At 40.4% G+C, this 15,271-nt stretch overlaps 2 protein-coding genes across 2 annotated transcripts in view; both read right to left on the bottom strand.

Moving 5' to 3' along the window:
- Positions 1–15,271, bottom strand: part of LOC120544669 (chromo domain-containing protein cec-1-like) — a 148,801-nt gene that overhangs the window by 83,280 nt on the left and 50,250 nt on the right. The window lies entirely within an intron of this gene.
- Positions 1,409–6,035, bottom strand: LOC120571537 (receptor-interacting serine/threonine-protein kinase 4-like). The gene is made up of 4 exons (XM_039820540.1): positions 5,547–6,035; positions 4,170–4,312; positions 3,927–4,089; positions 1,409–2,518 (listed from the first exon to the last, which is right to left on the bottom strand). Exons 2-4 carry the CDS (start codon positions 4,304–4,306, stop codon positions 2,432–2,434), a joined length of 387 nt encoding a protein of 128 aa, XP_039676474.1. The 5' UTR covers positions 4,307–4,312; positions 5,547–6,035; the 3' UTR covers positions 1,409–2,431.

A 15,271-nucleotide genomic window follows, 5' to 3' on the forward strand; every position in this document is an offset into this window, starting at 1 on the left:
TAACCAGTGTGTAAGTAGCACAATAGCGCAATATTGTAATGTGTGAGGTAATGAGAGAGTGATCTCACACACAGCTGTGAATTGTTATACAGTTTTATGGAATGTGGCAGGAGTCAGCTGTCAAATTCCATTTTTTAAGAACTGTGAATCATGAAAACCACGAGAGGTCCTTAAACACTAGGGCTGTTTGATTATGAAAAAGAAAATCAGAATCAGAATTATTTTGGTCTATATTGAATTCAGAATTATTTACAGTTTTTTTCCGATTGCTAAACGACAGCGGACACAACTGGAGTAACGTGTTCAAACTGTAACTCCAGTCTGCTCAGCAGCAGTTCATGTGGACCAAACTCTAGTTCACCTTTCATCGCTTGAACACAGTTTTCAGAACTCTACACACTTATCCCATGACTTTAACCACAACCTGCACAACACTGTAGATCTACAGCACTTTGTTCAAACGCTAACACACTGGTGTCAAAACTGTTAACCACACATTCAAAACAGAATGGATTTTAGCCCGGTGCATTTCAAACACTGCTGATTGCAATGGTTTCTTGTTTTAGATTTGTTAGTGAACACATACTGTATATACAGTATATAGGAAAGCTCATAAAGAATTTTTGGAAATAAAGAAACACCAAATAAGAATGAAACAGTTATGCATTGTACCGTTTGAGAGAAACAGTGAACAGGTAAAAGAGCAAAGATACCAATATGTCCAGGTTAGATCGCTGAGGTTACATACACAGCTGTGAAAATGTGAAAAACACTTCCTTTATTATAGTAAAACTGCACACTTACTGTTTTTCACAAAGTAATGGAGGTGAAAGCAATGGGAACACCTGTCTGTGTGTGTGTGTGTGTGTGTGTGTGTCTCAGTGTGTGTGTGCGTGTGTGTGTGTGTGTGTGTCTCAGTGTGTGTGTGTGTGTGATCTCAGTGAGGATTGTTCTGAGTGACTGTGTGTGTGTCTCAGTGTGTGTGTGCGTGTGTGTGTGTGTGTGTCTCAGTGTGTGTGTGTGTGTTATCTCAGTGAGGATTGTTCTGAGTGACTGTGTGTGTGTCTCAGTGTGTGTGTGTGTGTGTGTGTGTGTGTTATCAAACAAACACAGGACTTCCTCCCAGGAGACCGGGGTTCATGTCCAGGAAACAGAGAGGTTTTTTTTAACTTTAGGGAACAAACGGAGCTACGTCAAGTTCTGTGTCACCATGGTAACCTTCAGGAAGTGAAGTCACGTCTGATTTGTACCCAAACCTCCATCTTTTTATCATCATAACTGAGTAGTTTTGGTGTCTAAACTTAACCAAACTGGGACATCTTCACAACGTTAACCACGTGTTTAAAACCATGACCGTTACCTTCTCTGGTTTAGATATGAGGACAAAAAAACAACAGATATCATCGTGTGGTTTCGAGAACTGGCTTTTAATTTGAAATCTCTGCAGCAGCTAAACAAGTTACACAGATTGTGACATGACTTTACCGTTTAAGATATTAAAGTAAATACATTGCACTGGCTGGGTGGATTTGGTTTGGTACACACACACACACACACACACACACACCGTGACCAGCTTTGATTTACGGTTTACAGCTCAGATGGTATTCATAGTTAGTTTTTTCCTCTTTTGTGCCTGGTTTTTTGTTTGTTTTTCATTTTCTATTTTAACATCCTGATTTTTATTTGCACATTCCATCCATTAAAGTCCATGTACAGCAGCATGTAACTGCCTTTAACAGCATATCTGACTGAGAGGCTGCAGAGAACTGCAGTAGAAACACTATATTATTCCAGTATCTTAGAAAGAACATTAAATTCAGAGCATTTTACATAGTGTTGTCTCGGTCTCAGAGAAAAAGAACTGGATTTTATTTCAACACCACCACTGTGGGGATAGAACCTAATTGCCCGTGCATTTACTGATTTATTTGCATTTTGACATCATTGCTAATGTCAGCTCCGACATTCGCCACACGCCGTGGTAGCGCTCCCTCACTTTTGGATGAGAGAGGTAGAGATGTGAGCGTATGGCTTCTATTAGTGTCTTCAGTGGTTCCCAAAGCCCAAGATGACCTCCTTAAAATGTCTTGTAGAAAATATTCACATTTAAGATGCTGCAATCAGAGAATCTTTTCTTTCTTCATGAAGAAATGACTTAAAGCGATGAAGCAATAATCAGTGTTGTTGAATTTAAAAGAAGTGACAACAATAAAATCAGTGCCTGAAGTCACCTGAGTATATATACTATAATACTCTTACCTGTAAAGGACTATGTCACTGATCTTTTGACTTCCTGTCAAGACTGAACCTGCACTAGACTTGGTAGACATGGGGGCAGGACTGATCCCGTCTCCTGTTATTATTTATTGTATGATAAATAAAATGCTCTTATCTATGTGCTGTTTCGGGCCTCTTGTACCTGTAGATATCAGAGGCTCCCCCCTCCCTCTTTATCGTCCTTCTTGGAAACCTGTGTGACGCTGTAGGTAATCTGGGAAAGGCCAAAATCTGTAAGCTGCAGAAAGAATTAGCAAAGAGAGGAAGGTGGCAGAAAAGGGATTTACTTTGTTTGAGTATTTTCTTTTTATGCCACTTACTACTTCTATTCCACTGCATTTGTTGTTTAGTTACTTTACAAATCAAGATTTTGGCACACAAAGTATACAAGGAGCTTATCAAATGTGTTTTGCAGTTTATGCAGTACAGCTGAAACATTTAGTCCAATAATTAATCAATTTACTCTATTGTATTAATTGGCAACTATTTTGATAAGCAACACTGTAAAGAAAATGAGGAATGTGATGGTTTAAATTACCTTAAGAGGAAAGAAAAGAGGAACATTTAGTTAGACCATAACCTTCTATAGGATTTGATATAAAATGACACAAAATATAGTTTTTGATATTACTGCTGTGAGAAGACACACAATTGTAAAAAAAAAAAAAAAAAAAAAAAAGAAAAAGAAATTGATTGTTATCGATTTCCATTTGAATGATCTGATATCAATTCATAAAATCCAGAGAACAATCTCTTAATATTTGCCTTTTGCATGGAGCTTTAACCCTGTTCTTAGAATCATAACATAGTCAGAGCTGCTCCACTGAAGGCCGCGCCTGACCTAAAGCCAGATATCTGGTTGCATTTCAGATTTACAAACTATAAAGACAGAGAAGACACATTCAGGTCTTGACTTATATCGCCTGTGACTGTACAGATACAAATACAGATATAAGCCTTCATGCTATCTAAATGAAATAAGTCACTTTTGTCGCGTTGACGCGTACCGCTTCTGCAGCACACCCTCTGAACTAAATTGTTAGTGTCCCTGAAATATCCCAAATTGATATTTAATGAAATCAGAAAAAAATGTATTCCTGAAGTCAGTGCTAATGTGATGTTATAAATTGAACACGTTGTTTTTTTCAGTCAAAGATCAGTTTTACTCCTCTTAATAATGCTTCATACTGTACAATGTTAAGACCTGGAGTTTGGCTCTTTTAAAACAGTAAAACCCTTTCGCTTCCTTTTTATCTAGAGTCGTTTCTGCTTTTTATCAATTTGCAACATTTAGGGGAAAAAAAACATGTATCTTTCAGGGTTAAAGTACATGTCTTTCAGCCTTTATGTAGTCTCCAAAAAATTAGATAGTGAGCAATAAATACGATTTCTGCTACACTACCATTTCAAAGTTTGGAATCATCCGTTATATTTTAGGTTGTTTCTTTTCCTTCAATATAAACAATTTGAACATAAAAACTGCATAATTCAAACATTTACATTTGATTTTCTTTTGGAATGACAATATTCAAGTTCACTTTTGTTCTTTTTTTAAATCTTAAATTCAAAACTTTTACTTGAAGCAGAGTACTTTTTAATCGAGTACCTCTAAGTAAAAGATGAGTGGTTCTTCCACCCCTGGTTACCTGTAGGGAGGCCAGTGATCCTCTCTCCATGAGCTCCATGACCACACCAAGCTGTGCTGAAAAGCCAGACTTGGTGTTTGGCGGTAGACCCTTGAAGACGCCTAGGACACGAATAACTTCTTCTTGCATCCTCTTGATCTCACGCAGCAAAGATGCATTGGTCCTGTGTGTGTTTGTTTGCATTATAAGTGATTCACACAACTTAATGTAATTACAAACAGAAAACTCTTTGTAAGCACTCACCCATCGTCATGACGAAGCATTTTAATGGCCACGTCACAGGCCCACTGACGATGCCTGGCTTTGTAGATTTGTCCGAAACCTCCGGAGCCAATCACCTTCCAGTCCTCGAGGCTGGAGTCTTCAATAAACTGTTCCATAGTTCACTGTAGTAGCAAATTACTTTAGTTTAGTGACTCCAACATGTGTTCGTACAATGGAAATAAATGCACAAAATCCAAGATGGCTGACTCCTGCTGGGTGACAGGAGATGATAGCAATGATCCCATCAAATTTTGAACATAAAAGGAACTTTATCACAACCCAAAGTGTGCTTTTGGGGTGGCGCGCTATGGAGCCCATTGGCCACTCCCAAAACCCCATCACTACAGCAATTTACGCCAGTTCTGACGACTGTGCCAATTTTCATGAGTTGTTCAAGCATCCCAAGCTTTACAAATAATAATCTCTACTAAAATAAAAGGGTGCTCGCACCATTCGGTGTTAGGTCCCTAATTAATAGTTTTTATTTTCTCTTCCTTTAGGGCTCTTGACGGCAGAGGGCCCCTAAGTCCCCTTCCACCCTGGGCTGGCTCTGGTCCATCTAGAAAAATAGTTATAAAGACTGGTGCAGTCTGGGACAGTTGAGACATGGACTGTGCTAAAGGGTCTTCAATAATACAAGGTCAGTCTCAGTGTTGGAAGATGGCTGTATTTGAGCACGTAACACAGAGTTTTAAGAGTTAAAAAACAGACAAAAAAGTTGATCCAAGCTGTCAAACCAGTTTAGGCACTCACAGCATTTTTCACTGATGACATGAACTCAGAAGACAATCAAACTGTTGCTTTTTACGGCTTTTTAGGACATACAAACAACTTTACATGCAAATATTGGCGACATTTTACTGCACTCAGTCATTTTACTTTGATACTTTAAGTACATTTAGCTGATAATACGTTTTTGCTTTTACCACAGTAACAATTTCAAGGCAGAACTTGAAGTTGTACTAATAAGTCATTTGATGGTACTTTTACTGCAGTACAGAATGATCTTATGGTAATTCTGTCATGCTGTAAAAGTACATACAGCTCACTGTCAAAGTACAACTGGGATCTGGATCAAAGCTGTCCGACCAGTTTGGACCCTCCCAGTTTTTCACTGATGTGAACTCATAACATTCTGCTGTTGTTTAGACCTGAGAACTACCAACAGTTATACATGCTAATCATTCTCAAACCACTCTCCTTTAACTCAGATGGGCACTCATTAGAATCATAGTCTATCTATAAAAATCTGAAGAATGACAGAGAAAGAAACATTTCTTCTGTCCAGTCAAACAGATTGGATCAAAGTGATTCTGTTCATCAACCATTTCCAGATTCCTCTGGTCAGATTCTCACCTGCTGAAGTCTCTTCAGGTCACTTTCCAGACACTTTCCTCCTTCATGTGTCGAGGAAACACTGGGAGAGAAGAAGCTGCTCATTGGCCCTCGTCAGTCCTGGTGTCCATGTGCATTTGATCTGAAGACGCCGTCACAGTTCATAACTTCAGAGTCAGAGAGACGTCAGAACCAGTCCAACCTGTCCACACACCCAGTCAGTGTCAGAGAAGTCCCCCATCAGATGATGGACTTCTACTATCTGTCCACTAGATGGAGCTAACTGACCATCTAATGAGATAAAGATCAGCAACTGGTACAGCAGCAGCTATCTCTCCAAGTGGCCTCCGTGTCACATATTACTTTGATACTTTAAGTACATTTACCTGTTAATATTTACTACCTTGATACTTTTTTTTTTACATTGTTTTACACATTTACCTTTACATGTAGCGCTCCCTCACTCTTGGGTGAGAAGAAAATCTCCAAATTAAAACAATAAAAGCATCTTTCTCCTGACTGCAGCTTACAAATCAACACAGCAAAAGCAACAACGTTAAAAATACATTTAAATATCTACTCACAGGTCTCTAGAGCACATGCGGCGTCCGACCTGTGTGACCTCATGTTGCAGTGGATTGTGGGATACGCTTCATGCTGGAAGCTGCACTTTATATTCTAGCTGGAAGGAAATAAAAGGGGGGTGCGTGGGATTGCCCCCTTTCTGGTCTACATGTCCCGGCCTCTGCTGAATTAGTTTTATGCCCGGTGGGGACAAAATGTAACCCCCCCCTTCAAAGTGCTTAATGATGCTCCACCAGTAGACCATACATTATATACCTAAAATAGAAGTATTTGAACTCTACTGGCCGGCTACATTGCACGTGTAACGTAAGCAGAGCTGATGTTCCAACACTACACTTCCACCATAACCATCAGACTGGAGACAGCGGGCAGAGAGCAGCGTAGTGGAGCATATGCTCCACACAGATCCAATCTACAAGGTAGAAACAGGACAGGCTTCTATTTAGATTTTTACCAGAGGTGTGTGTGGCCCTTTCACACAGAAATGGATCATAAAGTGTCTATATTTCTTTTAAATTAAACTACCGATATACAGGAAACTACTTAATGACTGTCAGTGAGCGTGTTGGCAGTTTGGTTTGGAGAGTTTGTTTTTATTTCTTGTTTCCCTCCCCTGCGTCCTCTGACAACAGCTGACATTAGATTAACGTTTTCACAGCTCTGTGCCGGCTCCCAAAAAAACTGAAGAAACGACAACAATTCCAAAGCAAAAGCTCTCCGTCTCGCCTGTGACTCCCACAATCCTCCGCCGTGTGGCGCTGCAGGTGGAGCCGGTTAAAAGATACATTCCACGGCACATACGCTCTGCTAACGGTCCGCATATGTTACGCCTTCACTGTAGCCAAAGCGTGAGTAGAGCGCTGTAACGTGAACAGTCTTTAGTGCGAGGGGCGATAAACTGTGAGCCGCTACAGAGCTCCGGGACGCCAGCTGTTGTTTAGCTACTACAGAACTCTGTTGGATCAGCGGCAGTTTGAAGATGTGTTTAGAGGCCAAGAGGTGACTGGGAGCTCCATATTCATGGTACTGGAAGGGGGTTCATTATGTTACGTTTTCTTTTGTTGTGCATGATTAAAAAAAAATGCAATTTGACAGCATTTTGGAGCATTATTATGACCATATATGTGTCTAAAACAGTTAGTTGTGATGCTCAGATTGATTTTACATTCACTTGGCTTCGGTACTGTCCAAAACTGCTGGAGTCTGTGATGAAGACTGAAGCTAAAAGTTCAGATATCATATTCACAAAGTCAACATTAATTGAAGTGGTTGTACTCCCAGTGTGTGTGTTGGTTGGCTGTCCCAGCTGATTTCTGCTGATTGGAAACATCTCCAACTTTCCATCCGACAACTGAAGAAGGAAAGTGAACCGACAGCAGCACCTGTCTGTCCATCAGTCACCTGGAGCGGGAGGGGGGGACACGCTTCTGCTGTTCTGCCAAAAAGTGATCGTAGCCCCAACCTTTACACTGAAAGGTTGTTTCTGCCTCAAAAATACTAGATTTCAATTCTATCTGACAGATTATAGCCCACAAGAACTTAACCAGTTTAAATACATTCTTTAAGAAGCAATACATCCATAAAATACACGTTTCCACTTGCCAAAAAGTGATCGTAGCTCCTAGCTTGTGTTTGAACAGTTGTTTCTGAAGACAAGATGAGAGCGAGCAAAGAAGACACATGTTCATGTCTTAATCATCAAAATAATCTGCCTCAGGTTGAGCAGAATAAAAGTGAAATAAAAAGTGACAAAACTAAACTCACGATTAAAGTCAAAGTAGCAGTAGGCTACCACAGTGTAGAAATACTCTTTAAAAGTAAAGATCCTGCATTAGAAAGTCTACTTGAGCCAAAGTAGGCTATATACTTACTTAGCACTAACTTGAAGTATTCAAAGTAAAAGTACTCACTGTGTACATTTCAGAGTGTGAAATTATGGAGCCTTCAAGGTTCTGAAAGATGATATATTTTCTATTTTAGGCACAAGTCTCATTATGGTGTGCAAAAAGATTCAAATGTTAGATGTTTAAAGCCTTCAGTCTGAAAAGGTTTAATGAACAGGCTCTTTTAGCGCGTTCATGAACAACACTGATGAGCAAGTTGAGCAAAAGTATGAAAGAGACCAACAGGTTCTCTTCCAAGTGAACTAGAGTTCGGTTCCCTTCAGGTGAGAACTAGACTGGGTAAACCCAGCCCCATCTGACGGCGATTTGATTTCACCCTGTTCAATCTGAAAAGATTGAGCTTGGTCTGGTGATAGCCAGACTAGGTGAGAACGTGATCTGACCCAAACACAGGAAGTGGACCAAAACCAGAGCATTTACTAGCCTACAGCTTCAACCTTTCACACAGTTTACTGACTTAAATATCTGGTTTAATGGATGATAACTTTCACATCCATATGTAATGCCTGTGCAGTTTAGTTCCCCCAACAAATGTGAATGCCTGAAACTCTTTTTTTCAATTTACAGCGTTAAAATGCATTTATTTATTCTAGCGAGTCAGCTTCCAGTAAGATTCCAGTTCCCTCCAAACAGTGGCCTAGGTTTTAACAGACATTCTGCTTCAACTCCTCTTTAACACAACTAAAGACATTTAATGATAGAGCCAACACTGTCAGCTGCTCCCATTGTTCACCTTCCTCTAAAATATTAGAAACACTAAAAATACTAAACTAGATAATAGCTTCTACACTAGATGCCTATCTGACAGTGCTATAGCGAAATTTAAGGAAGATATTACAACAGCATTTGACTCTATGTCATGCCTTAACATAACAGAGGACCTCTATGTTAACCTCAGTCCCTCTCAAATTGATACATTTGTAGACGGTGCTACGACTTGCCTACGGACGACCTTAGACTCTGTCGCTCCTCTCAAAAAGAAGACGATAAAGCAAAGGAAAACAGCTCCTTGGTATAACTCCCAAACTCGCAAATTAAAACAAATCTCGCGAAACCTCGAAAGTAAGTGGCGCTCCACCAAAGTGGAAGAATCACGTTTGGATTGGCAAGAAAGTCTCAAAACCTATAGGAAGGCCTTAAGAAAAGCCAGATCAGACTATTACTCTTCACTAATAGAAGAAAATAAGAACAACCCAAGGTTTCTTTTCAGCACTGTAGCCAGGCTGACAGTCACAGCTCTACTGAGCCATCTATTCCTCTAGCACTGAGTAGTGATGACTTCATGAGCTTCTTTAATGATAAAATCGAGACAAACAATTAGAGACAAAATTAATCACCTTTTGCCCTTAACTTCTAACAGTTCATCTTTAAATACAGGACCGCTAGAACAAACGACTAGTCCCGACATATACTTAGACTGCTTTTATCCTATAGACCTTCAACAATTAATGTTAAAGATATCCTCAGCTAAGCCATCTACCTGTCTCTTGGACCCCATCCCAACGAGGCTACTCAAAGAAGCGTTACCCGTGGTAAACACTTCACTACTAGATATGATCAATATGTCCTTATTAACAGGTTATGTACTGCAGTCATTTAAAATAGCTGTGATAAAACCTCTTCTGAAAAAACCCACCCTGGATCCTGAGGTCTTAGCAAACTTTAGACCTATATCTAACCTTCCCTTTCTATCCAAGATCCTTGAGAAGGTGGTTGCTAATCAGTTATGTGATTTTCTACATAGCAACAGTTTATTTGATGATTTTCAATCAGGATTTAGAAAGAATCATAGCACAGAGACGGCATTGGTGAAAATTACTAACGACCTTCTAACAGCTGCAGACAAAGGTCTCCATTCTTGTTTTACTAGATCTTAGTGCTGCATTTGACACTATTGACCATACAATCCTGTTACAAAGATTAGAACACTTAGTCGGAATTAAAGGAATTGCACTAAGCTGGTTTAAGTCTTATTTCTCTGAGCGATCCCAATTTGTTAACATTAACGATAAACCCTCCAAGCACGCCAATGTCAGCCATGGCGTTCCTCAATGCTCAGTGCTTGGACCAATTCTATTTTCCTTATATATGCTTCCTCTAGGTAATATTATTAGGAAACACTCAATTAACTATCACTGTTACGCAGACGATACCCAATTATATCTGTCAATTAAGCCAGATGAAAGTGGTCAGTTAGCAAGACTTCAAACGTGTATTGAGGATATAAAATGCTGGATGACCCACAACTTCCTGATGTTAAACTCAGACAAAACGGAAGTTATTGTGATAGGACCAATGCACCGCCGAACTTCGTTTTCGAAAGATATAGCTACTCTGGATGGTATTGCCCTGGCCTCCAGCACTGCTGTCTGAAATTTGGGAGTTGTTTTTTATCAGGATATATCCTTCAACGCCCACTTAAAACAAACCTCAAGAATAGCCTTTTTCCATCTTCGTAACATTGCCAAAATTAGGAATATCCTGTCTCAAAACGATGCTGAAAAACTAGTCCATGCATTCGGTACTTCTAGACTAGATTACTGCAATTCCTTATTATCAGGTTGCCCAAATAAGTCCCTTAAGACGCTCCAGCTGATCCAGAATGCTGCAGCACGTGTTCTTGACGGAACTAAGAGAAGAGATCATATTTCTCCTGTATTAGCTTCTCTGCATTGGCTTCCTGTGAAATCTAGGATCGAATTTAAAATCCTCCTCCTGACTTACAAAGCTCTAAATGGTCAAGCACCATCATACCTAGAAGAGCTCTTAGTACCTTATTGTCCCACTAGGGCACTGCGCTCCCGGAATGCGGGGCTACTTGTGGTTCCTAGAGTCTCTGGAAGTAGACTGGGGGCCAGGGCCTTCAGCTATCAGGCTCCGCTTCTGTGGAACCAGCTTCCAGTCTGGGTTTGAGGGTCAGACACCGTCGCCACATTTAAGAGTAAACTGAAAACCCTCCTCTTTGACAAAGCTTATAGTTAGGGAGTGAGGAGTTGCAGTGTCCACCTAACCCGGCCCACCTGCTTCTCCTCGTAGTCATCAGTTTTATATACTATATAATTAATAATATAGCAAGAGTAGAGGGAGGCAAGCCAGTACAGCCCGATCCGGTTGGGGAGAGTTCTAGCCCGACCAGGCACCTCTCTTTAAACCTGCCTCTCTTAGTTATGCTATTACAATTCTAGACTGCAGGGGAGGCTGTTTCCTTCCTATGACACACTGAGCTGCTCTCTCATCTCTACTTGTTACTTTTGTATGCATCCTGTCCCAGAATTGCTTGTTACTAATCTAGCTCTGGGGAGTTTACTCCCCGGAGTCCTTGTGTTTCTTCTTCGCAGAGCTATGCTCTGCGATTCTCTGCAATTCCCGGCCGCATCCTGCTGCATCCGCCGCATCCACCCATGCTCTGCAGCGCCACGCTACATCCCGCAACGCCCTGCTGTGATGTTCCTATGCACAGAGTAGTCAGGATCCGGTATAGGGGACTGCACTACTCAGTATGACACGATGTGCCCTGCTATGACATGAACTTCCACGATAACCTTCGAAGTCACTGTGACCTTTAATGTGACTATTATCGCCACTGTTCATCACACCCCCAACCGGCCCGTCAGACACCGCCTACCAAGAGTCTGGGTCTGCCGAGGTTTCTTCCTAAAAGGGAGTTTTTCCTTGCCACTGTCGCGATAGCCACTGCTAATGCTTGCTCTTGATGGAATTACTGTAATTGTTGGGGTTTTGGAAATTAGAGTGTGGTCTAGACCTACTCTATCTGTAAAGTGTCTCGAGATAACTTTTGTTATGATTTGATACTATAAATAAAATTGAATTGAAAATTAAAGCAGAACCAGAAAAGCCAACACGGTAGAAATGTAGTGGAGCTTCATTATTTCGGAGTTTCCCTCTGATATTCTGTCCAATCAACAAGCGACTGCTTCCACCACGTGACGTGTGTTTCCACTGTTTGCTGCGTTTGATAAAGTGCAGTGTGACGCAAACCGAACCAAATGAAAAATGCAACGTTACAACTTCAGCCCCGAATCTTCCCGAGCCCACCGAACTACAGAGGAGCAACTAACGGAGCAGACTGTTGCTCAGCAATGAGTGCAGATTGATAGAGTTCAGTGGCGCAGACATTTCATACAATGTTAGTATTATTCATATTTTAAAGACATTCATATTAATTAGAACAGTTTCCACTTTTGCTAATTTTTTGCACAACTTCACCTTCTTCTTCACATTGAAGTCTGCAATTCAGTGTAGGGACAGCTTTTCAGAAAACCTTTAAATATTCCACTTTAGTATCATACATGTTTGGTGTTATTTAACATGTTAAAGAAATGTAAACTAATAAATATTATTCCAACTATTCTTACTGCTTCCCATTCCTTCGCATTAAAGCCAGCAAATTAAACTTTAGCAATTTAGCTTTTCAGCATTCAAAAGCATTTTCTGCAGGAAATGCATTTTCTAGTTACTTTTCAGATTAGTTTCTACCCTTCCTTCATGTTTGTGATAAACTGAAGTTAGATGTCATAAAAGTTTTATAAAAAAGAATAAACCTGTAAAATAAGAAGAAACTAAATGTCGAAGTTCAATTCAATTTATTTAAGAAGATGACAGATCAAATTAATAAAACAAATGATTATACATGGGTTAAAAATCCCAGAATTAGCCAAAAGCTCGCAAACTTCCCCCCGAATACAACCAGCTGTTCTCAAATGTCTAATCCACTGAAGAAGCATATATATATACACATATATATATATATATATATACATACATACGTACATACACACATATATAACACACACACACACACACACACACACACACACACACACACACACAACAGGCCAAAAGTTTGGACACAGCTTCGCATTCAATGAGTTTCTTTCATTTTTATGACTATTTACATTGTAGATTCTCACTGAAGGCATCAAAACTATGAATGAACACATATGGAATTATGTACTTAACAAAAAAGTGTGAAATAACTTAAAACATGTATTATATTTTAGATTCTTCAAACTAGCCACCCTTTGCTATGATTACTGCTTTGCACACTCTTGGCATTCTCTTGATGAGCTTCAAGAGGTAGTCACCTGAAATGGTTTTCCAACAGTCTTGAAGGAGTTCCCAGAGATGCTTAGCACTTGTTGGCCCTTTTGCCTTCACTCTGCGGTCCAGCTCACCCCAAACTATCTCGATTGGGTTCAGGTCTGGTGACTGTGGAGGCCAGGTCATCTGGTGCAGCACTCCATCACTCTCCTTCTTGGTCAAATAGCCCTTACACAGCCTGGAGGTGTGTTTGGGGTCATTGTCCTGTTGAAAAATAAATGATGGTCCAGCTAAACGCAAATCGGATGGGATGGCATGTCGCTGCAGGATGCTGTGGTAGCCATGCTGGTTCAGTATGCCTTCAATTTTGAATAAATCCCCAACAGTGTCACCAGCAAAGCCTCCCCACACCATCACACCTCCTCCTCCATGCTTCACGGTGGGAAGCAGGCATGTAGAATCCATCCGTTCACCTTTTCTGCGTCGCACAAAGACATGGCGGTTGGAACCAAAGATCTCAAATTTGGACTCATCAGACCAAAGCACAGATTTCCACTGGTCTAATGTCCATTCCTTGTGTTTCTTGGCCCAAACAAATCTCTTCTGCTTGTTGCCTCTCCTTAGCAGTGGTTTCCTAGCAGCTACTTGACCATGAAGGCCTGATTTGCGCAGTATCCTCTTAACACTTGTTCTAGGGATGTGTCTGCTGCTAGAACTCTGTGTGGCATTCATCTGGTCTCTAATCTGAGCTGCTGTTAACTTGCGATTTCTGAGGCTGGTGACTCGGATGAACTTATCCTCAGCAGCAGAGGTGACTCTTAGTCTTCCTTTCCTGGGGCGGTCCTCATGTGAGCCAGTTTCGTTGTAGCGCTTGATGGTTTTTGCGACTGCACTTGGGGACACATTCAAAGTTTTCACAATTTTCCGGACTGACTGACCTTCATTTGTTAAAGTAATGATGGCCACTCGTTTCTCTTTACTTAGCTGATTGGTTCTTGCCATAATATGAATTCTAACAGTTGTCCAATAGGGCTGTAGGCTGTGTATCAACCTGAATTCTGCACAACACAACTGATGGTCCCAACCCCATTAATAAAGGAAAAAAATCCACTAATTAACCCTGACAAAGCACACCTGTGAAGTGAAAACCATTTCAGGTGACTACCTCATGAAGCTCATTGAGAGAACACCAAGGGTTTGCAGCGCTATCAAAAAAGCAAAGGGTGGCTACTTTGGGGAATCTAAAATATAAAGACGTGTTTTCAGTTATTTCACACTTTTTTGTTAAGTACATACTTCCATATGTGTTCATTCATAGTTTTGATGCCTTCAGTGATAATCTACAATGTAAATAGTTATGAAAATAAAGGAAACGCATTGAATGAGAAGGTAGTGACAGTCCGCTGATTTAAGCCTTGATACAATTTAAACAGGTGAGTTATATAAACCGTTGTTATGAAGTGTGAAATTAGCTTCATAGACCAAAACTGTTTTTTTGTACCAGGCTGTAAACATGTTTATTTCTGATGTAAAGTCTGGATTTTTCCACATGGGGGTCTATGGGGAATGATGCGGGATTTTGGTAAATTGTATTTACCAGGTGATTAATAAAAAAAAACAAATACTTCTTCATTGCAGCATTAGTTAAAAAGCCCTAATGGTTGAACCCTGACCTCAGAATATTTTATTACAGGAAATAAACTAATTTTGAGAGGAATAAATCCCTTCAAAGGGAGGGAGTGTGATGTGTAGTCCTAGCCAGGATAACATACATGCTGTTCAGAAGATAAAGTTACTGCTGGTCAGCCTTCAATGTGGAGAGAAGATCAGAAAATAACAACACAGCTATCAGGGCATGAGGAGGAGGCAGGAGGAAACAGTTTGGCTCGGAAACATTTTCACAACGAGGCAGTGTGAACGCGCTGGTGAGATTTAAGGTTACTACTCTGAGAAAATGTTTTCCCACATTGTTCACACCAGTACGGCTTCTCTCCAGTGTGAATGCGGTGGTGAGATTTAAGGTTACTAATATAATGAAAAGTTTTATCACATAGATCACACCAGTACGGCTTCTCTCCAGTGTGAACACGCTGGTGAGATTTAAGGGTACTGCTATGAGAAAAAGTTTTCCCACATTGTTCACACCAGTACGGCTTCTCTCCAGTGTGAATGCGCTGGTGAGATTTAAGATTACTA

The sequence above is a fragment of the Perca fluviatilis genome, chromosome 2 (genome assembly GCF_010015445.1).
Source record: "Perca fluviatilis chromosome 2, GENO_Pfluv_1.0, whole genome shotgun sequence".
Lineage (NCBI taxonomy): Eukaryota > Metazoa > Chordata > Actinopteri > Perciformes > Percidae > Perca > Perca fluviatilis.